Below are 25,541 nucleotides of genomic sequence, written 5' to 3'. Positions count from 1 at the left end.
AGGTAGTTAAACTGAGTATGCAGTGGTGTGGACAAATTCTTTAGGATTCATTTGAGACATATAAAACTTTTCCACGATGTATATTTACTGAGTTTGAGTGCATAGTTTTTTCAGAATCGTTTTTTTTTAAATTATTAAATAACGACGACAAAAAAATAGAGTAAAAATTATACAGTAAACTAATTAGATGGTTAGGAACATATTTCTCTGAAGAAGTTTATCAAAAAATTAATGCTAGAATCAATTATTTTGTTTTCATCATTATATTGAATTTCTTATTTTCTACGAATTTATTCGCAGTTTTCTACAAATTCTACAAATGTCGTCTTTTCAATAATAATTCCAGAAAATCTGCAGAAAATCTTTGTGAATAATGAGAAACTAGATCGAATAATGAGAAAACATAAACTAGCAATAGAACAAGATTACTTATTTTATGTCGTCGTTATTTAATAATTTTAAAAAAATAACAATTCTGAAAACGTATCCACTCAAAAAGTACGATTTTGAACGTCGACTTTGCGCTCAAACTCAGGATTTACAGATCTTTCAAAAGTTTTTTTATGTCCCAAATGAATCCTAAAGAATTTGTCCACACCACTGCATACTCAGTTCAACTACCTTACATAGCCAGTCTGTCCCTTTAACAACTTACATCTTTTAAAATTTTCAATTCTAGTTTCTGCTACTAGATCAAATGAACACCACTTTTGCAATCAGAAAAAATATAAATACTATAATATATAAAATTATCATTTTTTCTTGCCTTGAGTAATTATCAGAAGAATACATTGAAGTATAAACTTCATAATGCAAAGTATACCAACACTCCAGTCCGTATACTGAGCATACGCTGTTCTTAACCCAACCTTTATAAATACTTACGATGTATTGATTAATACCTCTTCAATGAATTATCATCATTATTATAATCATTTTTATCAAATAAGTTTTTGTAATTTCCCCTGCTTTTTGTATCTTTACAATTCAGTCCTATTCACTTTATAGTCAATAATACAATTTATATTATTATCGGGTTTAATCTAATAAACTAAGCTAATCAATTCTTAAAGGTATTGTCAACAAACTTTACAGTGCCATTCATTTAACAGATAATAAACTAATAGAACTTTTTTTAGCTTTAACTATATGTACTTTTTTCATTTTACAGAAGAGATCGCATTTAAATTAGTCAAACTTCAGCTTAAAGGAGTTCTTTTTTTACCTTTCCTAATATATGTATTTAAAATTTTTCTGCCTAATAAATGAATGTTTCAAAACTGTCCTAAAAGTTTAATAATGAACTTGTTTTTAAAGCAATCTGTAAGTAGAATCTAAATTATTGTCATACGACTATAAGCTTAACTTATGTAAAAAATCATTTTTATATTATGTTTATTTACTAAAGTAAAACTGGTTTTGAAAATAAGCTGAAATACTATTAATCAAGTTTGATGAAGTAGCTTTAACTGATGACAAAATATTTTTTATAAAATGTCAATTAATTCTAATTTCTAAATTGTTTCAAGACTGAAAATTAATGGCAGCTTCAACTTCAAAGAATGATTTTGCAAAATTCAAATTTTTTCTTCATATTAGCTTAAAGGTAGGAATAGGCATTGTTTTTAAAAACGATGGAAAAAACGTTTCTTTTTTATTGAAACTTACGAACATTTGTTTTTAGAAAACACTCGCAATTTTTCTACATTTTCCCTAAAAAACTTCAGAAAATCTCAATCCACCATTATTAATTTTTTTAAATTATTTTTAAAATACATATATATTAACTAAAATATTTTCTAATTATAAGTATTTTCATCTAAAGCAAACATATTATTGATATGACAGAAAACTCTATAATAATCAGCAAATAATCATGAAAATTATTTTTATCTCTTGTGTTTACGTAAGAAGATAAAAATTAACTCCTCAGTTCATGAAAACTTCATGAAAAAATTGAATTTGTGAAAATGAGAAACATATATATTTTGGTGACAATATGTGTGGCGGCGAGCTCCATAAATTTCCCCTTGGAATCAGGACGGATTGGTAATCGTATGGTTGTTATGGATTCTACAGGAGCTCGTGTAAAACTTGCATGTGTCAACTGGTAGGACTGATTTCTACTATAGAAAATATATAACAATCAAATAATATGAATCTTTTTGGGTGTTGCCTTCGCAGTACTATTCCACATTTTATTTAAATATTTCTTGAAAAAAAATTACAAGGTTTTTATCTTGAATTTAGTTAATTGTATTGTTAGCTAATGAAAATTTTAATTTATTTCATATATAAGTAAATATTAGTATCTATCTGTTAAGTGCCATGAAGATTGTAAGATAAATGATCACACCGAAAGTTAATAAAAAGTGACAAAGAGAAACCACCACAATATTAAATTCTTGATAAAAATACATAGTTAACTATGGTATCATGTTGGTGTTTGGGTGTTTGTCTGTTTGTTTGAATTCAATAAACTTCAAAACGGCTGAACCGATCGGGCCCAAATTTTGTGTGGGACCTCACGTGACCCCATGGAAGGTTTATGAATGATCAAAACTTTAAAAATTGGTGTTCAAAATTTTTTTTATTTTTGTAAAATTTTAAAAATGCGCGGAAAAATATTATGAAATCCGCAAACTTTTTTTGTTTTTGTTTTATACTGTACAAAGAGAAGATGCTCACAGATAAAGCCACAATTAAAAGTTGAAAAAGAAAATGGGCGCGAAGCGCCCTCATGCAAAGCCTAGTAAAGAATAAATAACTAGGTATGGAGCCCACATGGAGGATATGGTAGTGAATGGACTTGATGCTCAAACTATGGATTTTATTTCGGCTAAAATAGCTGAACTTGGATTTAATTGCGTTCGTCTTCCGTTTGCCTTGGATACCCTCTTCCTTAATCCTGTAGTACCTGACAACAGGCTGGTTGCAAACCCAGATCTTATCGGGAAAACTGCAATGGAGATATTTGATAAAACTGTTGAGTCACTTACTGACCATGGTCTTCTTATTATTCTAAACAATCATATGAGGTATTTGCCAATTTTACAAACTAAAATTTTCTTTTGGGTTGAATAAAGGAATTAAGTCTTTACCACAAATTCAAATGTTTAATCTCTTTTATCTTTGCAACCATATTGTGTAAATGATATATCAAACGTTGACTAATTAATCTAATAAAGTTCAAAGTCTTAAATTAAATATCAATGGTCTAAAAAATCAGGTTGCAAAAATAAAAGGATTGAAAAATCAGAGTGGATATCATGTTCTGTTTTTTTATTATTTTCGTTTAATTTAGCACTGCTATGTGGTGTTGCTCCTCCTCTGATGGTGAAGGATTATGGTTTACTGATGAATATCCAACTGCTATGTTTGAAGAAGGACTTCTTCAAATAGTTTTAAGATATCTAGACAATCCTCTTGTTGTTGGAATGGATCTAAGGTAAACAGTGTTTTAATCCTGAATTTATTCAAGTATATATGTCTCTGTTGACTTGAAAAGTCACTATAATAAAATAAAGAGATCTAAAATGGATATTTCTAACATTTATTTAAAACGAAAGTGTTTTGAAATATTTGCATTTAAGGCGGAGTTAAAATTGGTTGATTTAGAAATTAACAAAGGAATTAATGATGAATGTGTGGGTACTTCATGGGAGTGATGTAGATCTTCATGTTGGTGAAGCAGATCAACAGGATCTTGAACAACAGGACTTATCCAACCTAGTAGGCAGAGATCGCAGCTTGTCATGCTGGCTATGAGCGATTATGTTGTCTCTGGAATGCATGATGAACTGGGAACCCTTCGGGTAAGAGCGTCTGCTGCTATCTGAGTATCTGCGTCATCATCATAAAGGAGTCAAGAGGCTCCCTGTGTTGGAGCTGTTACCGGCTCTACTCTCTAAACCTGACTGAATACCGGGAGGGAGCTGGGATGAGCGGAGATTCGACATGTGGGCACTACATGAGGAGGAAATGGATTTGAGTACACATACATCTAGAGAAAAGGCTGGGGCATTTGAGTCGGAAAAATCGTCTTCCTTATATTTCGAATTAATTTTAACAGTCTCATATAACCTGATATCGTATCAAACTATGAATTCTGCTAAATCTAAAGTCAAAGTTTGAAATATCGAGTTATCATACAATCCTGGGTTGCAATGATATAAGGGTTTAGAAATGGCGTTCTTCCAAGTCATCTTTTGTCATGTTCTTTAACATAACAGGCGACGATCTCTCTGATTTGTACGTCACATATTATTAATAGTTTTGCTTTAAACTGTGAACATATTATATTGTTGATAACTTGTTAGTCAAACTAATTACATTTTCTAGAGTTGTGACACATTTCCAGTCTATACATTTAAATTATAAACTAAATATATAGTTTCTCAATTTCTTAAAAAGCATGGAAGTCTGCATTTGTTGCATAACACGAGATGGGTCGACTCGACCCTTGGTAGTCAGACTGGAGAGTACGACTGAATGCAGAAAGTGTTGTACCGGCACGGATCTTACAATTTTTAGAGTGGTGTGGGGGGGGGGCCGGGGGGCAATAATTGGATCGGCTCGTACTTACGTTGTATGTTATTCAGAAATGAATTACGACCAGCCAATGGAGTTCTAGCTGCCTGGGGGAATGGAGATTTCAATGATTGGGCAGCAGAAGCTCAAGTGATCGGGAACCGGATCTTGGAGATCAATCCTGATATTCTCATATTTGTTGAAGGAATCCTCTCCGCTGGAAACCTGATCGGAGCTCTAACTAAGAAGGTTGAACTGACAAATCCTAGCAAGCTGGTCTATTCAGGGCATATTTATCCTTTCAGGTCAATGCTTACTTTCTCTTTCATTTTCTTCCATCTTCTATAAAATAAAGCTCTTCGCTTGTACACAGTTAGACCCATAAAACTGTAGAATAAGAAGACGATATTCAAGCAAACCCTTGTGTATTTGATGTTGTTATAAAGCAAATAGTTTCACCAGTTGCTTGAACATCAACTTTTAACGTGAAATAAGTCTGCGTCTTTTTCACAATTGCTATATCTCTATATTTTTCGTCTACCTATTCTACAGTTCACTCTTGTAGGCAGACGCTGAACTCCAACCTTCGAGTGTGCGAGGTGGGGAAGACTTCACTGCCGCGCTTAATTAAAAGCATGATTAAGGGGGGATGACATTTGTAGATCGAGATTGAATCCTAGCCGCAGCGCTCAACCTAACCTCCCTAAATAAAAGAAAGTGTCATAACTTAACCTAACCCGTGGCCGCAGCGCTCGGCCCCCTAGCCTGTCCTAGCCGCAGTGCTCGGCCCAGAAAGTGTCTTAACCTAACCAAACCCTAAATAAATACTAATTTAATTAAAAATTGTTGAAAAAGTGGTCATGTACAAAAGTAAAATCTGCAGTAAAGTCTTCCCCACCTCGCACACTTGTATGCCTAGTCCATTAGCGCCTGATCCAATCAGAGTTCAGTCATGTGCTTGGTGTCTATTCTGAACCAGTAGAAATTGCATGACGGTAACATCTATCTCATCATCATATTAGAGATAAATCCTTAAATCGGCGCTGACACTAAATGGAAATATTTACTTCTACTGAAGCTATAGTGAGTTTTATTGGTCTCTTGTATATATCTTGTAATTGTTTATATTATTGTTTTAGTCCAATCATCTCTGATCTTCCGTATGATTTATTTAAATTAACCATGCACACAATGCAGACTTTTGTAGCAGACGCAGGTAACTTTTTAATATTTTCTTTAATACTTTAACAATATCTGTTTTGCAGCAGACGCAGGTATTTTTTAATATTTTCTTTAATACTTTACAATATCTGTTTTGTAGCAGACGCAGGTATTCTTTTAATATTTTCTTTAATCCTTTAACAATATCTGTTTTGTAGCAGACGCAGGTATTTTTTAATATTTTCTTTAATACTTTAACAATATCTGTTTTGTAGCAGACGCAGGTATTTTTTAATATTTTCTTTAACACTTTAACGATATCTGTTTTTTTGTAAAACTTTTTTATACTATTCCAAAAGGTTGCAAGTTCTCATGTAAAAATCTATAAGAATTTTGCTAATTAAGTTTTGAATACTAAAATCTAGTGATTTATACTTTATACTCCGATAAATGTTTCGGCCGGTCTCCGTTGATATAGGAATCGGGGTCTCCGTTGATATAGGAATCGGGGTCTCCGATTATATTTCGTCTCCGATTGCACTCCAATACTTTACATTTGCTTTTACAGTTGCTTTATAAAAATGACCACTAAGGAAGGAACTGAGTTTTTCCCGAAAACTCAAATTTTCTAAAACCTATATATATATTTTTGCAAACATAGATATTTTAAACCTATTATATAATTTATGTAAAAGAATTTTAAATATCTAAGATCACGACATTGTACTTGACGCAAAGATTAATAACAATACAGATAGAACACTAGATGTCGTCTTTTCAAGATTTAGGGGTTTTTCGTTCTATAATAAACCTGTGGCAAAGGCCAAAGGAGTTACTCGCATGCTCTCTCTCTCTGTTTTGTAATTCAACGCAGCATGCGCGTAACTCCTCTGGACTTCTGTCTCAGGGTTATTGTGAACGAAAAATCCATAAATCTTGAGAAGACGACATCTAGTGTTCTACAGGGTTTCCCAATAAACATGGGAATTCAGTGACGAATTCGATATCGTCTTTTCAAATAATTCTTTGATTTAGTATGGTGATACCTTCTGAGAAAGCTGTAATCTGTAAGAGTTTCGTCTGCTACGTTCACATTTTGTTTGTTTATGTTTTGACTGCATACGGTTGTACTTAGTAACACAAGAAAATTGCAGTATACAAACAGAGTAAACTTGTCCGTCTTCACTGTTCATCTTGCGGAGACATTATAGACACATCTTTGCAGTCTTTTATCCTTTTCATAAAATAAACTCTAGCAGACATAATAATATTATGGCTTTTGAAATTAGGTATTACAATGCTAATTCATAACAAAGACGATATCGAATTCGTCACTGAATTCCCATGTTTTTTGGTACACCCTGTATCTGTATTGTTATTAATCTGTCTGGAAGAATATGTAGAGATTAGAAAAAAAGTTTCAATTTCTCTGTTGATGTTCTGATTAAACTTTCAATGCTTGAATATTTCTAATCACAGGATTCAACTACTCTGCTCCATATTGGATGGGAGAGTTTGGTACAGGAAGCAACAGTGAGAAATGGCAGCATATTGTACAATTTCTTCAGGTTGGTGTTTCATCATTTCTAACATTTAAGGATATCTTTGTATTGGTTTTAATTCCATTTCACATTTTTCATGATATTTGTAAAAAAGAATTAACATTGATGCATATAAGTGAGGTTGATATCTTATCAATATCCTTCGGAAGAGGGGCAAAGGAACTGAGTTTTTGCCACAAATTATGATTCTACAATCGCCATATCTTTTCAAACTAATAGTGTAAACCTTTGTTTTTCTAAAACTATTTTTATTTGATCTAAAATGATTCATAGTTTGAAATATCTAAGGTTTCCGACATTCAAATGCAAAGATATAGGGATAAGAAAATCAGAGTTTGTGACAAAAACTCAATTCCTTTGGAAAGGGAGTGACCGGCAATGTATGGAGGTTGAATTGAGTATGCAGTATTGTAAACATTTTTTTAGGATTCATTTAAACATATAAACGTTTCCACGATGTTTAATAACTGAGTTTGAGTGCAAAGTCGACTTTTAAAATCATGAATTTGGGTAGGTACGTTTTCAGAATCGGTTTTTTAAAATTATTAAATAACGACGACAAAAAATATAGTAAAAATGCTATAGTATGTGCTCAAACTCCGAAAAAATATACGTCATGGAAACGTTTTATATGTCTCAAATGAATCCTGAAAATTGTCCACAATACTACAAATTCAGTTAAACCACCATACATTCCGTTTTAAAGAAAGATTAAATGAAAACAATTAACACTTCAATATCCCAGAAACATGATCCATAAAATAAAAAAAGTGAAATAAAAATGGAAAAGTTTTCCATGCATTAATAAAGACTGCCAATTGTTAGACGTGTCTGGGATGCGCGATCATCAATATTCCTCTTTTATCATGGTTCATTAAAGCTTAAAGGTTACAAATAAAACTCAAAGGGATTGCAAGCATATTAAGATGGATTACACGATTGACAACTTGAAACCTTCTTCTGATTATCTGATTAATAATGGTGAAGATATTATTGTTTTTATGGATTTTTCTGATCATTATTATATGATTTCTTGTTCTAAAAATGCAAATCATTTTTGTGGAGAAATCACAATAAAAATAATCAGTTTTCAAAACTATAAACATTAATATCTAATTAATACTTGATCAGACAAAGCTTTTAAGTGAACCGTTGGGAATCAGACATTGCAATCTTAACATAAAGGATTACTTGATATTACGCGCATAGTCTCTTTATTTCATGAATTGTATCAGGAAACTGATCATGACTGGGCCTACTGGAGTATAGACGGATACAAGTACCCAGGAGAAGAAGAATCATATGGGATACTGGAGTCAGATTATTCAACTATTAGGTAGGAGTTGGATAATTATGAATTCTGTGGTTTAGTTTAAATACTAAGTTCAACGACTGGTTAAAATAATGTGAGGGTTGGATGTCAGGTTCTGTAATTTTGATCCATCTTGTAGCGTCTAAAGAACTGCAGAAAGAACATAAAATCTAACAATTGTTACCTAGTTCTTCTTACTCATTCATGAAGGAATTGAGTCTTTATCACGAACTCTATTATTTTAAACTTAGAATATGTGATCTAACAGAATTCAAATTTTGAAATATCTAAGATCCACAACATTGGGTTTCAAAGATATAGGGCTTAGAATATTAGAGTTTGTTACAAGAACTCAATTCCTTTCTATCTCTGTTTTATTATGTTTAAAGGGGGGAACTAAAAATATTCATCTTTAAGACATTAATGTAATAAAAAGCCGCTTGGAGCTTTTTCAAAATAGTGCCATACAATTTCATAAATATTAAAAAATATTTGAAGCGATTCTATTAGTCCCCTTTTAAGATAAGTTTACAAATATTTTTTGTATAAAAATATATAAAAATAAAAATTTTAAAATATATAAAAAAGCTGATTTTTTATGAAATTTCGATATTAAGGCATCCCTGGAAGTTAGAGCAGCTGCAGAGTATTATCCCAATTCTAGGAGACCTAACCAAGAAATAAATTGATCTAACTATAAGATATATTTGAGATTTAAAGATTTTTTAAATTATTCTTCAAAGTTTTTTAAATTATGGTAAAAATTATGCCTATAAGCTATTACGTATAGAATTATATTTTTTATTCTTACTTGTTTAAATATATCAATTTTCCACCAACTTAAATCGTCTGTTTTTTATTTGTTTAAGCTGGGCAAACTTTACATTTTGTTTTCACAGAAATCCAAAACTTCGATGTTAATCATCATAAACCTTGGTTAATTCTGCATGAAGATATTATTATTCTGTGTTGACATGTTTATATCTCTAGAATTGTTCTGGGCACTTTTTAATATTTCGTTCAATGGCAAATTTTAAAACCCTATAGCGAAATTTAATCACTGAAAGAAGACGACGAAAATTCCACTGTTTTTTGGTTACCACTGTAAGCAGCAAAACCTAGAAGGAATTCGATGGTTGAAAATAAGAGTTTGCTAAAACATATTTGGTTTGAAGGGTTCGGAAACTGATTTATATTTGCCTGATATTGGCAGGGTGGCCGGGGAGAAAACAGCCAAGATTAATTCACAAAATCTAGAATGTTCTGTATAATTCTCACATTGGGTACAATCTTTCATTTTTCTAACACACATACACACACCTTATACGCACACCTCTTTATGTTCACAGCCATTTAAAATCACAATAGTTAAATTTTTTTACTCGAGAGTTAAAGAGAAACGCATAAAATAAATAATTATGAGTAAAACTCTGAATTCTATTTGATACAAGTTGTGATATGTGTAACAGATTTTAAAAAAGTAGATTTTTAAAAAAAAAAGCTTGATGATCCAACAAATATTTCCATAATAAGATTCTTTACGTCTAGGAGGAAAAAACATATGTTTTCTTTATAAAATAATATATATAAAATATAAGATATATAATAGCAAAGATAGATGGAGTTCCCTTATTCCCCTGAACCATTGCAGCTAGTTACCTTTTACTAGGTTCAGATCCATCATCTGTTCATGTTTACTCTTGTCAAGATACATGTTGGATGGTTTCCGTTCTTCTCTACAATCCATCCCATCCCCTTGCTCCGGCCGTCATAATCCAACCCAACCCCCATTCCCTTGCTCAGTCCTCTTCAACCCAACTCCAATCTTCTTCTTTTACCAAATATCTAACCCAACTAATTAATCAGTCATAATCCAAGTCCAGCCAAATTCCGATCCCCTTCCTCTTAATCCAACCCACTCACTTCTCAGTTCTAATCCTATCTTCTCATTTCTCCGTTCTAATCCAACCTTCCCACTTCTCCTGTCTAATCCACCTATACATTTCTCTGTTCTAATCCAACCTACTCACTTCTCCGTTCTAATCCAACATACCCACTTCTCCTGTCTGATCCGACCTATACATTTCTCAGTTCTAATCCAATCTTCTCACTTCTCCGTTCTAATCCAACATACCCACTTCTCCTGTCTAATCCGACCTAAATATTTCTCTGTTCTAATCCAATCAACTCACTTCTCCGTTCTAATCCAACCTTCCCACTTCTTCTTTCTAATCCAACCTATATATTTCTCCGTTCTAATCCAACCTACTCACTTATCCGTTTTAATCCTACAACGTTCCCATTTCCATCTCTGTTCTAATCCAACAAAACTCCCATCCCCTTCTCCGTCCTAATCCAACCCAACTCCTATCCCTTTCAATTAGTCATAGTCAAAGTTCAACCCAACTCCCTTTTCCGTCCTAATCCAACCCAACATAAGTTTTCTGTCTTATCAAACCCAACTCACATCCCCTTCTTCGTCCTTATCCCATCCAACTCAATTCTCGGTCCTAATCTAACCCTAATCCCTTCTCCGTCCTATTTAGTCCAACTTTCATTCACTTTTCCGTTCTATCCCCTCCTTTTCTCCGTCTAGTTTAACCCTCTTCTCCTTTTCTTTACTCATTCCTTTTCTTATCCTTCGCTTGCGTACTTTAATCAACCTTCCCAGTCTTCTAACCTTCTTTCTCTATCCACCTACCCTCAATAATAACAAGAAGCATTCATGTCAATTAATATTCACAATTACGCAATAGTAAATATTAAATGAAAGAATTCTTGAAAACATGATTAGTGTGTAGATATTCAACAATAAAATTAACTTTTCATAAATTTTTTTCATGTTGACAAAAAAATACATAATTAGAAAAGTTAGTTAGCGGAAAGTACTAAACTTTTCATCGTGAACAATTATATAAAAATCTCGACCGTCAATAATTTAACCTATTATTGGAAACAAAATTCAGTAAATTGTGCTTTGAAAAAATAGCATGTTATTCTAAACCCCGAATTACCCCTCGCCCCCCTGTAGATCTGTATGTTCTAATTGAATATATCTAGCTTGAGTCTATATCCTGATAGATTTATATGTATTATTACAATATAAATACAACATGATATAATTGTAGATATTGTGGGGAGTAATGTGGTTACGATGATGTATATTGCGTGTACGAGTTGAAGTGCGGGGGTGTCATTCCCCCCCTCCCCTTGATGGGGGGGTCCACCCCCATTTCCCTAAAACTAACCAGACAAAGAACTTATGATATGTTGAGTGCCTCTCGACCATATCTTCTATATACTTATCAGTTACACCCCCTCCCCCCCCACCTCCCACCCAAACAAAAAGTATTTTCTGAAGGGGAGCAGAAAGGGATTACAACCCTTGAAATATCCAGAGTTGGTCCAGATATAAAAAATCTACCTTTCCCAAAAAGAACTTTGTTTACATCTAAACCCTTGAGAATCCCCCAACCCTGCTCCAACCCCTTCCTAAACTGCAACCCTGCTCCAACCCCTTCCTAATTTGCAACCCTGCTCCAACCCCTTCCTAAACCACAACCCTGCTCCAACCCTTTCCTAAACTAAAACCCTGCTCCAACCCCTTCCTAAACTACAACCCTGCTCCAACCCCTTCCTAAACTACAACCCTACTCCAACCCCCTCCTAAACTACAAACCTGCTCCAACCCCTTCCTAAACTACAATCTTGCTCAAATCCCTTCCTAAACTGCAACCATGCTCCAACCCCTTCCTAAACTACAACCCTGCTCCAACCCCTTCCTAAACTGCAACCATGCTCCAACCCCTTCCTAAACTGCAACCATGCTCCAACCCCCTCCTAAACTACAACCCTGTTCCAACCTCTTCCTAAACTAAACCCTGCTCCAACCCCTTCCTAAGCTGAAACCCTGCTCCAACCTCTTCCTAAACTACAACCCTGTTCCAACACCTCCTAAACTAGAATCCTGCTCCAATCCCTTCCTAAACCACAACCCAACTACAACCCCTTCCTAAACTGCAACCCTACTCCAACCCCTTGCTGAACCACAACCCTGCTCCAACCCCCTTCTAAACTACAACCCTGCTCCAACCCCTTCCTTAACTACAATCCTGCTCCAACCCCTTCCTAAAATACGACCCTGCTCCAACCCCTTCCTAAAATACAACCCTGCTCCAACCCCTTCCTAAACTGCAACATCTGGGGACACAACTCGGAGTAAAGTTGTCATAACCCCGTTTCCCGGCTTTTTTATGGAAATATGTTGAAATATTGGATATTTAGAGAATGAATATTGGTAAATTATGCGGGATATTTCATATAAGTTACGGAATATATTTCTTTATTAACCAGGAGAATAGCTAGATAGTTAGTTAGATTCTTAATAGATGCAGAATAGAGAGTAGAGGAGAAGAATAGAATAGTATATGGGGAAGAGGAGATGAGTAGAATAGAATAAAGTGTGGAAGAAAGATAAGAATAAAATAGAATAGAACAGAGGGTAGGGGAGAAGAACAGAATAAAATAGAATATAGGGTAGAGGAGAAGAATTAGATTAGAAAAAAGGAAAGAGTAGAGCATGAGAATAGAAGGTAGAGGACAAGAATATAATAGAAGTTAGATGATAAGAATAAAATGGAGGGAAATGGAAGGTAAAGGATAAGAATAGAATAGAAGGTAGAGGATAAGAATAGAATAGAATATGGTAAAGGATAAGAATAGAATGGAAGGTAAAAGATAAGAATAAAATAGAGGGTGAAGGATAAGAATAGAATAGAATATGGTTTAAAGGAGAAGAATAAAATAGAATAGAGAATAAAGGAGAAAAATATAATAGAATAGATAAAATAATATTTCCTCCCAAGTCTCGTGACGACTTTCCAAGGGCATCTTTATTTCACACATCCTTTTCTAGTTTTATATTCAGCACTAAAGAACTAGATATAGTTTTCAGCAGTAAACATTTCAGGACATTTAGAGAATAACATGTTGTCGTCTTCTTGAGATTTCAGCATTTATTCGTGAACATGATTCCTTGTATGTCCTAGCAATTATGTACAATTCACCTTTTGTTTTTATTTAATAAACAAAACCATCTTTTAAATTCAAAAGAAGGAAAAGCACATTGTCTTGCAATTGTTTAGTTATGAAAGACCAAAGACGATCGTTTTTTTATCATGTTTAGTGGGACATTATTTCATCATTATTGTTTTGTTTTCGATAGACAAATTATATCTGTATAAAGCATATATCCCGATTTCTTGAAGTATACAAAGAAGGAAAACCACATTATGGAAAGCTCAAAAGACCACGTAAACTACAGAGTACAGGGTGTTCTAAACATGGGTATTAATTGACGACTTCTATATTGTCTTCTAAATATAATTTTGTAGTATCACAATTAAAACATTTAACACCGAAAACTACTGGTATTGGGATTTCCAAATTGTGGTCTAACATGTTTTCACTTTCAAAACCAGATACCAGTTAATTAAAATCAACAAAACTGTTCAAATGTTTAATATCTCCGTCAATTTTTAAGATACAAAGAAGGTAGACCACATTTTGATAAGCTCATTAGACGTTCGATCTTTTTTGATGCACTTTATGTCAATTATCAATTAGCGGAAATCAAAGACGATATTCAAGTCGTCACTCAATTTCCATGTTTATTGGGACACCCTGTGCGTGCAGCGTCCTGTCTGTGACGAAATATTTGCAGTCATATTTTGTTCTCTTATTAAAAAAAATCTTCAAAAATAGCGTAAAATACCTTTTTTACTTATATAAAAAAAAAAAAATAGCCCAACAAAAAATTTACATACATTTAAACCCTAAATAAGCATTACATCGAAAGAATTTAACAAATGTCGTATTCTTCACTTTCTGATAATGGAATATTGCAGATATTTAGCTTTTTTATTAAATGATTATATGGAGCTCTTTAAAACTGTTCCCGCATATTCATGGCTATTTGTTTATTACGATTTGGGGGACAAATCAGAAAATTTAAAAAGAATGAATCATTTTGAATTTTTTTGGACGAAAATGCTAGATTTTTCAAGTATTATGTGCGTATTTTGGTGTTGAAGATTGGAGATAATCTAATATGATACGGAACGCTCTCTATAAAACCCATTGTCAAGCCGACATTTGATAAATACTTTCGATGTATGACTCATTTAAGGTTTAACTGTAGAACATACGAAAAAATCTATATTTAATGTAAAGTGGGCTCTAAAGTTAAGACTCACTGCATGACTTTTAAAGCTTTAGTTCATCACTCTTTCTTATTTATCAATTACCAAAAATCGAAGACGATTTTCAAGTCGTATCCTATAAATTCAGATGTTATGCCTGTACGATCGTACGACGTAAGTAATTAACTCGAGTTAATATATGTATCACCCCCCCNCTGCATTAATCTGCAGTACTCTGACCTTAAGATATAGTAGCGTTTAATGGAGAGTGTTACAGGGTGTCCCAAAAACATGGGAATTCAGTGACGAATTCGATATCGTCTTTGTTATGAATTAGCATTGTAATACTTAATTTTAATGCCGTAATATTATTATGTCTGCTATAGTTTATTTTATGAAAAGGCTGTAAAGATGTGTCTATAATGTCTCCGCAAGACGGACAAGTTTACTCTGTCTGTTTGTATACTACAATTTTCTTGTTAAGTACAACCGTATTCAGTCAAAACATAAACAAACAAAATATGAACATAGCAGACGAAACTCTTACAGATTACAGCTTAATGATTAGGTATCACTATACTAAATCAAAGAATTAATTAAAAAGACGATATCGAATTCGTCACTGAATTCCCATGTTTATTGGGACACCCTGTACGTTCAATGGAATCTGTACACTACCAAGGAATCTCCGGATATGTATTGACATTTTTGCTTCAGTTTCAAAAACTGAATTCTGTATCTCTTAATCTTTGAAAATGGGTTCTTTTCATCTCTGTATTTTTAGAAATCGTGCAAAGGGGATTTTACGAAGTATTGGTGAAAGTTTTTATGTTGAACTAAGGTTTGAATTGTCGTCTTCCATAATCATAAAATCTTCATTTTTGAATCCATCAATAAACAGAATATACGTGACGACTTTCCAAGGGCATCTTTATTTCACACTCCATTCATTCCTAACCTTAATTATATAAAGTATTACGTGTGCAGTATGCTGGATTGTGTATATGTTACACTGGGAACCAATAAAGTGGAATTGTCATGGTTTTTTACATGTTTTAATTATTAAATACATTTAGATAAATACTGGAGAATTCTTCAGTTCAAAACATACGTAATTGAGTTAGTAAGGTTCAGTGAATAACATTAATCTCAATACGATTATGATGCATTCATTTCAAGACTATATAGACTGCTATAACAAATTCCAATTCTACGACCTGGTCCGGGTTGACTTTAAAGTGTCGCAACTATAAGAGTTGTACATAGATTTTTTGAACCAACGAAATTTTTAGTAAAAAAGGGTGTCGGTTAGAAAAAAAAACGAACAATGGAAGAACTAAAAACTATAATTTAATATCATTCAAACGAACTTGAAAAAACGTCTTGGTCTTTGATTTTACCTCACAAAATCAACTGTACCTTTTTAGAGCCCTAGACGTGTACATATTACTGCCAGAAAGAATTTAATTTTCGCTTTAGTTTTTAAGAAGTTACTGGCAAAAGTCTGTTTGCAACCTTTGGATCACTGTGGCTGAAGTTTGTACTGTGTATATAACAGTTTTCTTTTTCATAGCTAGATACCCAGGACAATATGAACATCTATATATATTATAGACTTGAAATAGGACCTTAAAGTAAAAGCCCAAGATTGATGGATCAACAGCACGTGTTTGTACACAACACTATGTTTACAGGTTAAACTATACAAACAGTTGATAAATCAATAAATTTGATCTAAGTTAACAGGACATCCGCCATGAAACTTATCCGAATCGCTACTTGATGACGAATGGTCTTATCTTTGGTCCAACATGGCCGATCACACTCCTTTCTACCTCGGCATAGAGTACAGTTAGACCCCCCTCTTCTGCATTGATCTGTGTCTAGCTCCGCCTTGCCTAGAGTACAGTTAGACCCCCCTCTTCTGCATTGATCTGTGTCTAGCTCCGCCTTGCCTAGCTGTACCAAATAAGAGTTCAACACCATTTTCAGCATAGGCTTGTTCGGACCCAAACTTGATAAGAGTTCAATACCCTTTGAAGCTTGGCTTGGGTTAGGACTAGCAAAACCTAAAAATGGTGATGATTCTCTGCCAGTTGACGGCAGCGCACACTGAGCTATCTTACGGTAATTATTTAATCCATCTTATGAGCCAAGATGTCCCAAATTTTTTACTTCTGTTCTGAAAAGAAATGTTTTATCTGCATTTAATTTAATTCCAGCCAAGTCCCTGGACAAGGTTACATTAAGCTGCCCCTGCATTATTCATGCCAAAAGGCATGCAACAGAATTGGAATAATCCAAATGCTGTCGAAAACACAGTTAAAGAGCGGGATTTTTCCTCTACAGGTATATTGCATCTGAAGTTGAGCCTAGCGTGTCCAGAGATGAGATTTTAAAAGCTTACACCCGAGTGAAACCCAAACTCGGGCTTAAATAGAACCCAAGTCAGGATTGGTTCAGATTCGACCAATGGGAGACTGTTTTGCAAGCTTTCTCTCTGTAGCAAACAGAATTCCGTCAGATAAGCTGTGACAAGGCGATGTAAATTTCAAAAATTCAAACTTTATGTAGTTACATTATTGTTATAGTATGTTCATTTTATATATTTAATAAATTTTGACACCAAAAATAATTCCCGAGATTAAAATGTACAAATATAAAATTTTTTACGAAATCTATGATCATCAGCTGCTGAAGACTCAAGTCTTAAAGAGAGAAAAATCCAAGATGGTTGGTTCTTACTAAACTAAATGCCATCCAAAACCTGGGTCTAGACTTGAGCTTTACTTGGATCTAAGCAGACACAAAGACTGGGTTTTACTCGGGTTTAAGCTTTTAAAATCTCATCTCTGGATAAAGCTGATAATTCGGGTGGGAAAAGAGTCATTGATCCATGCTGATAAGTGCAACCCCATCAGGACTTTATCGGGCATTCACAGATATTGTGGTCACCGTTGCAACAAATACATTTGATGTTTGTGTTGTTGACATTTTTTTCCATTATCCCGGTGTTGTTTATTGTGTTCAGCACTGTTGTCTGTTAAGTAGGGAGGCTTAGACTTAACTGTACCATCTTGAAACAGATGAAACTGAAATGCTAAATTAACATTGTACCCCGCCACTAACTGAGATAATTGTTTTGATCTGAGGCCATTAATGACAGTAGACACTATCAACAGTGAGTTGATCATATAGTCCAACGAGCAACTGGACCAAAACCATCCTCTCCGAGACACCTTACACATTCCAGGTATTCAGGTCCACAATATACTTTGCTTGTCTGTCTGTCCATTTGTACGTTTGCATCCAATAAACGCCAAAAGTCAAAACGGCAGAACCAATCGGGCCCAATTTTGTTAGGGCTACTCACATGACCCAAGGGCAGGTTTATGGCTAATCAAATTTTCAAAAAGTTTGACAGAAGAAAGTTTGACGACATTTAATATTTTTCAAAAATGCGCGAATTTAGCAGAAAAATCCATGAAAATTAGAATCTTACAATTACAAAGATAAAAAGGGGGCTTGAAGAGCAACCTTTTGTACAAAAAAATAAAAATTGTTAAAGAAGAGGAGCGCGCAAAGAGCCCTTTAAGCCTAGTAATCTTAAATAAACTTATACATCCTTATCCACAAAGAATGCAACTTAACCCTATTCCCGCTGGGGGGGGGGGGGTCAATTTGACCCCCCCTGTAGTTTTTTTTACATAACTCAAAAAGTATTGGTCTGAGGCTGTTGAAATTTTCTGACTTTTCTTACATACCCAAAGCCCTCCCTTTAGGCCTAAAACCGGGCTTTAATACTAACTGCCTGAGTCCTCAGGCACACTGCCTGAATGACTGCTTTTGCCTGTAGCAAACTAAATCTTTGTTTTGACCCACTTTCACTTGTCAGATTTTGATAAAATTTAGCTTTTTGGAAAGCCTATGACATAAGGAAACGGATTGCACAAGTTTTGCGAAAAAAAAATTGCAAATTTTTTGCAAACAACCTGTCAAAGGAAATTTGCACATTTTTAGTTTTTCTTTATTAAAAATTAGGTTATTTAAAATTTTGCAAAAATGTTTGCATATTTGAAATGGCATGGTCAAGGGCTTTTTAAAAATGTATAATTTGTCATTTTTTGAACAAATTTTTTTTGCAAACATTTTTACTATAAAACTGGATTTTGCGATAAAAAATTCAATTTTCGCAAATTTGCAAATTTTTTTGCAGATTCTAAAAGTAGAGCACAAGAGCTTTCTAATGATGTATCATTTGTCATATTTGGACATAAAACATGGGATTTAGAGGGGGGGGGTCAAATTGACCCCCCCCCAGCGTATCCTGGTTTTCAAGTACCCCAGCGGGGATTGGGTTAAGAGACAACTAAAGGAATGTTATATTGACTGTTTCTCTGAAACTGTGAAATCATATCAAACAAACCATTAAAAACTTTATTAGGCCAATAGGCTTAATTAAACCTTTGGATCTTCATATTTTACGAGTTTTAGGTCGTCTTAACAGTCTCATCCTTTTTGGTAACCCTGGGGATTTCTTTATTTTTCAGTATATTTAACTTAATCTGTTTTACATATTTTGATAACAAAAAATATTTTCCCTGTAACTGCAAGCATCCCTTAGTTTATGTTTCTTGCCTCCTATAGGTTGTCTGCAACTTGCTAAGTCATGAGTGAACTACTCATTTATAAAATATCGAACCAACTGTTGAGACCGATGAGTCAATCGAAGCTAATTGCAATTTCGTCAACAATATGATATGGACGCCGATCACTGTAGCCAATGAAAAGTTTTGTTATGTGAGATAAAACTAGGTCAAATGTTGTAAAAGTGAAATTTTAAAAATATTTTTATTATAGATTTAAATTTCCTGTTACTATACTTTTATACATTTTTAACTATCAATTTATGCAATTGCATAATGTTTATGTGCAGAGGATAATTTTATTAATCCGGTAATTGTTTCAAAATAGGGATATGTTCGAAAATGAAATCAAGAATCATCAAAAACTAATTCTCACACCTTATTCTTAGTTAAAAATTGACATTTACTGTTTCAATATATAGTTTCAGCCATTTTTTTTATATATATATATGGTGTAATTTTGTTCTACTCGACTTGGATTTAAAGATATATACTCCTGAAAAAGATAACTTTGCAGATTTGGCCCATATCTAACACTCAGTGTTAGAAATGGGCCAAGTGTTAATTTTGGAACTAATATCCCTTGTAATACATAACACATTGATATGCGGCCCTAATTATCTTCTACATGGTGTTTATCTGGTTAATGGTTTGTGCCCCCCTCCCCTGTCCCTACCATGATTCATGGTTTATACAATTTTTACGTAAGTATACGAGTACTTGCTGGGACTGTAACCCTCGCGGGCATTGTCGTCTTTGCATAGAGGGTCACAAACTCTTTAAATTTGCTAATAGTACAGTCATTTTAACACTGAACAAATCATGGGCAAAACTGAATTATTTCTAAGATTGGTAACTTTAAATCAATATTTTAGTGCACCTAGGGTTGATACATGTTGATAGTTTTGAACAATGAACTGAATTATTTCTAGGATTGGTAACTTTGCATCAATATTTTAGTGCAGCTAGGGTTGATACATGTTAATAGTTTTGAACAATAAACTGAATTATTTCTAGGATTGGTAACTTTGCATCAATATTTTAGTGCACCTAGGGTTGATACATGTTAATAGATTTGAACAATGAACTGAATTATTTCTAGGATTGGTAACTTTGCATCAATATTTTAGTGCACCTAGGGTTGATACATGTTAATAGTTTTGAACAATAAACGGAATTATTTCTAGGATTGGTAACTTTGCATCAATATTTTAGTGCGCCTGGGGTTGTTACATGTTAATCGTTTAGGTTTGTTTATCAAAGTTAATGCACTTTTCAAAATTGTTTATTCAAACATTTGTTTTTCTTGCACACTGCCAAATGTTGGCCCTGAGAGAAATATCTGCAAAATATTTTTTTTCCTTTTTATTTGCTCTTAGAATAAAATTGTTGCAAAGTTTAATAAAAGCAAACTTTAACAAAATACAGTTTTGAAATGTTAAAAGTTTTATTAAAAGTTTTTAAAAGCGAGCCAAAACCAGTAAGAACCCTAAATCCACGGCGTTTAAAAATAATCATAGGGAACATGGAATATATTGAATCCCTTTTAATATTTCTGTGATCCAATTCTATCTTTTAACTTTGAATTCAGAACCATCTAACAACCTAGTTTCTCTATTTTACGTTAATGTATCTTCTGAAGAAAGAAACTTATTCTATAGACTGTATAACAGTATTATAGTATACAGTATAATATATATATAAACAGATTGTATAATATGTTAATACAGATTGTATATATGTATATTTACTTTCAGGGGATCAGTATACAACAGAGTGTTAGGTTTCAAAANGGGGGGGGCACAGTTGGATATTAGGAGGGGGGGGGTCAGCCAAAATGAGTTTATTTCATAAAAAAGTCTCTAAGTTGTTTAAATGTTATGTTTTAGTTAAGAATTTCGACCGAAAACCCAGTATTTTTTTGAAAACTTTTAAAATAGGATTTTACAACACGCTACTCTGACAAAATCAAGGATATGGGATGATGCTGGAGCCCCTAAATCTTTTTTATATGGCTGTTAGAATCTATTTATATATTTAGATTATCCCAAAACCTCTGTGCTTTCTTGTGCTTTTACTGTAAAACCAACTATTTCAACAGCTACTATTTTAGGTGAATCTGTAACCAACTCAGAAGACAGATAACCCGAAGATCTGAAATCTGAAACCAATTTTATCAACCCATTTTAGAGATATATATTCTGTAATTTGTTTTATATTTGTAAATGTTTTATTCCACAGCCGTGTCCCAGACTTTAATTAAAAGAGATCTATACCCTTATATTTACAGGGAAAATGCTCCACCTCCTGCAAAGTGAACCTTTAAACCTTTAAATCTTCCCAAGATTGGTAAACTGCCCTAAGCCGAAACCTTAACATAGGTGTATTATTTAACACTGAATTAATCAAATATGTTGAATTTGCTGATTTAGATAATCAGCCTGGACAATTAAATCATCTACTATGATTCTATGTTCTATACTAAGATGTATCAGATTTGAATTATCACCAAGATAATCAGCTAATTACTGATCAGCTTTCTACCAAGCTGCCCAATTCTCCTACTAAGAGATATAAGTCTCCTACTAAGAGATAGTGAACCAGAGTTATTATCAAGGTATTATTGGAAAATGTAAATTAATTGTGTAACTGATAATACTCTGTCTGATTTAGATAATCAGCCAGCACAGTTGAACAACCTTCTACTAAGATGTACAGTTAGTCAATCTTCCACCTAAATATTCCAGTCTTCTACTAAGATGTACAGTTAGTCAATCTTCCACCTAAATATTCCAGTCTTCTACTTAGATGTACAGTTAGTCAATCTTCCACCTAAATATTCCAGTCTTCTACTAAGCTGTATGAGTCTGGACTAAAGTAACCTTCAAAGATAAATCTGTTATTATAATCTAGTTATAAAACTGATTATAACATAACATTGTTGATTTAGATCACCACCCCCATCAGCATCTATTTATTCTGCCCTCAGTCTACTACTAAGATGTGTCAGCCTGAGTAGCAACTAACCTACTAAGGTAAACCTGAATAAAAATCAAGAGATGCAACTGATAGTAACTAAGCTGATTTAGATAATCAGCCACTATTCTCCTCGGTCTATTCAGCCAATCCTCTACTAAGATGTATATGGAGAGACTGCAGACCAAACCCTGAAGGTATAAAGAAAAAACCTCTTATCACCTAGAGCAGTCAATACTGATAATTTATTGTTGCTTAGATATAAGTTGTCTGTACCTGCCATGATATTTTAGATAATCAGCTAGAGGATTATCACTGATAAAATAATTAGAAACTTATCAGCCTATCCTCACTGAGTGTGAGCCCTGTCAGATAAACAAATCTCCAAACTTATTTAGGTAGGAAGTAAACCTTGAGAAATCTATGATATTACAGGATTGGGAAAATATTCTAAAATAAATGTTTCCATTATATAGAAGAGTACCTGGAGAAGAGATCTGGTAACTATCCCTGAGAAATCTAAACCAGATCTACAAGGATAGATCTATAGAGATACCAAGAAGCCACTTAGAGACCATCAAAGTAAGTTAAATTCCTTGAAAGTCTGGACACAATTTTCAGTTTCAAATGGGCAAATTTAGATTTATAAAAAATGTTCTAAAAGTTTTACAATAATATGCAATTTTGAATGGACACATTCAGATTTATAGAAATTGTTTGCTTGTAAATCTAATTAATTGTAAATATTTTAGTTTTTCACTCCATGAAGATGAATAAATTATAACCAACAATTTGTTCATCAAATGTAGTGCATAAAGGGTGGCAGTCTCCTGATAAGTGCAAATAATGTTTATGCTATCACATGAGAGTATCTCAAAAAAGAAGTATATATTTTTGTTCCAAAATACTTGCTGTAACAAAGACGACATCTAAATATATTTCGGGATTACAGGATTTGTAAATGAAAAGATTATCAGAATATATTCATTTTGTCCATTCTCAACATGAAACAAAAACAAATGCATTTTAAGATATGTGACCCCTCCCCCCCATGACCCCCTAAAATATCCGACCGTGGGGGGGGGGGGGTTTGAAAGGAGGGGTGTTTCATACTGTTTTTTTTCCGATAGAAACGAAAACGTCGTACATCAGTGGACTATGCTTTCATATTTGGTTTTCTTAACTGTAGTTGTATTTTAAATAAAAGTTTTTAATAACTAGATAAAACCTTCTTTCTAGAATCATTTGAATTACATTTTCTTAAATGTTTGATTTTACAATTAATTTTACTAGAGAAATTTCATACGATAAAATCAATTCAATTAGAAAAAAATAATCGAAGGAATGGCAACACATGAAATCCAAAATATAATAATCAAGAGCAGTACATCATATAGCATATGCCGTATTTCTATACTGAAGTTTGTAATGTAAACTTTGATAAAAAATGTCTAATTGATATAAAAAAAGAATTAAACATGTATCAGCATCATAGAGATCTACAAAATTAGAAAATTAGAATTTTTTATAGCCTTGGACATTATGATGTAAAATGGAAAATCACGCATTGCAATTACATTCCCAATAAAAATGTATCTAAATTAAAGACGATTACCAAGTCGTCACTCGTCACTCCATGTCTACTCTCCATTTCTGTATTACTTGTGTCAGACCTCTCTGGCCTCCCTACTATCCTACCCCTGTCTATCCTCCATGACCCCTAGCCCCCCATTCTCATTCCAACCTATGTCTGTCAGCTCCTGATATATAGCCCACCCTCACATCTTACTCCTGTCTATCCCCCTGACCCCTAGCTCCCCTTCCATTCAATCCCCGTCTATCCCCCTGACCCCTAGCACCTCCCCCCTCCCTGTCTGTCCCTCTGCCCCCCGTCCCCAGCCTTCCTATCCCCGTGCACCCTCCCCCCACTCAAGCCACTATGTGCCCATCTGAACCCTTCTATTTTTACAGATTGTAGTAACAGTGTTCAGAGTGTAAATATATCTCCCCCCCCCCGCACATATGTAGTTATATACACATCATGAATGTAGATTGAATATATCCAGTGTTTCGGCAGACCTCATTCCAGATAGAAATATGAGTGAATTTGATAATATCCGCTATAATTAGAACAGTGTTGTTTAAATCACAATGTAATGCAAATTTCCTAGTTTTTTAGAGAAAAATAAGTACAGGGAGACTCAATAAACATGGGAATTAAGGAAAGAATTTGTAAGGTTTTTTCTTGTTAAGTAAATGATGATGATTTTAAGGTAGTTACACTGAGAGAAAGTTTAGTTTCCTGGCAAAGATGGGTAACCATACAGGGCTTATATAACATAGCGCAGTGCCACAAAATATTTATGATTTAAAGGAATAGAGTGTTCAAAACTATATCGTGAAAAAAATTAGCGTGCCAAGAAGTATATAATTGAATGGATAAGATCATAAGAGTAGCATATATTGTTAAAAAAGCATTTGTTTGAAATCATAAAAAGAATATCAGGAATATCTCAGACATTTATAAATTCCAAAAATTCTGATCGACAATAGTTATGAATGTTAAAATTTCTTTTAACAGTGTATTTCATTTCATATTTTTATTCAACTACAAAGCACGAGATAATACAAATAAAAAATCACAATTTACTATGAAGTTTGGACCCGCCCAACAAGAGTTGGTTGTTTTGATTGGTTGGCCTATTATAAGCGAATAAGAATTGTATAAATAGATGGATGTACACTGTACAGTGTACATTTTAAACAAAAAAAACAATGATGATAAATCATGAATAAGGTAAGGAGGAGGTGAAAAAGTATAAGGGAAAGGGTGGGTACTCAGCGTAAGGGTTGGAACAGGGTAACATATATTATTAGAATCATGTTTATGAACTACAGGGTGAAGAAGATAGCAATGACTAAGTTTATCCACATGAAAAACAGTTATTTTTTTACAGATATAACTTGGACAGCTATCTAAATAGTTTTTGAAGATTTTTAATTTAAACAGTTTTGCAGATTTAGTTTCTTTAAGCTCTAATTCAAGCGAATTCAATAAATTTGGACATAAAGCGGAAGGAAAATATTCTAACGTTTTAAAAAGAACCCACTCAAGTTTATATGATTTTGTTCTATTTGGTTCAGCTAAAGAATT

The 25,541-nt window shown here is 33.5% G+C and overlaps 1 protein-coding gene across 1 annotated transcript; it reads left to right on the top strand.

The window, feature by feature from the left end:
- The first annotated feature begins 1,913 nt into the window (after positions 1-1,913).
- Positions 1,914-9,410, top strand: LOC111709274 (endoglucanase E1). Its single transcript, XM_023482898.1, has 8 exons — positions 1,914-2,110; positions 2,772-3,038; positions 3,305-3,448; positions 4,602-4,835; positions 5,670-5,746; positions 7,171-7,259; positions 8,489-8,589; positions 9,183-9,410. The coding sequence occupies exons 1-8, from the start codon at positions 1,971-1,973 to the stop codon at positions 9,247-9,249; spliced, it is 1,119 nt and encodes a 372-aa protein (XP_023338666.1). The 5' UTR covers positions 1,914-1,970; the 3' UTR covers positions 9,250-9,410.
- Positions 9,411-25,541: the final 16,131 nt, after the last annotated feature.

Source organism: Eurytemora carolleeae, unplaced genomic scaffold (genome assembly GCF_000591075.1).
Source record: "Eurytemora carolleeae unplaced genomic scaffold, Eaff_2.0 scaffold917, whole genome shotgun sequence".
Lineage (NCBI taxonomy): Eukaryota > Metazoa > Arthropoda > Copepoda > Calanoida > Temoridae > Eurytemora > Eurytemora carolleeae.
This window is presented reverse-complemented; position numbering and strand designations above follow the sequence as displayed.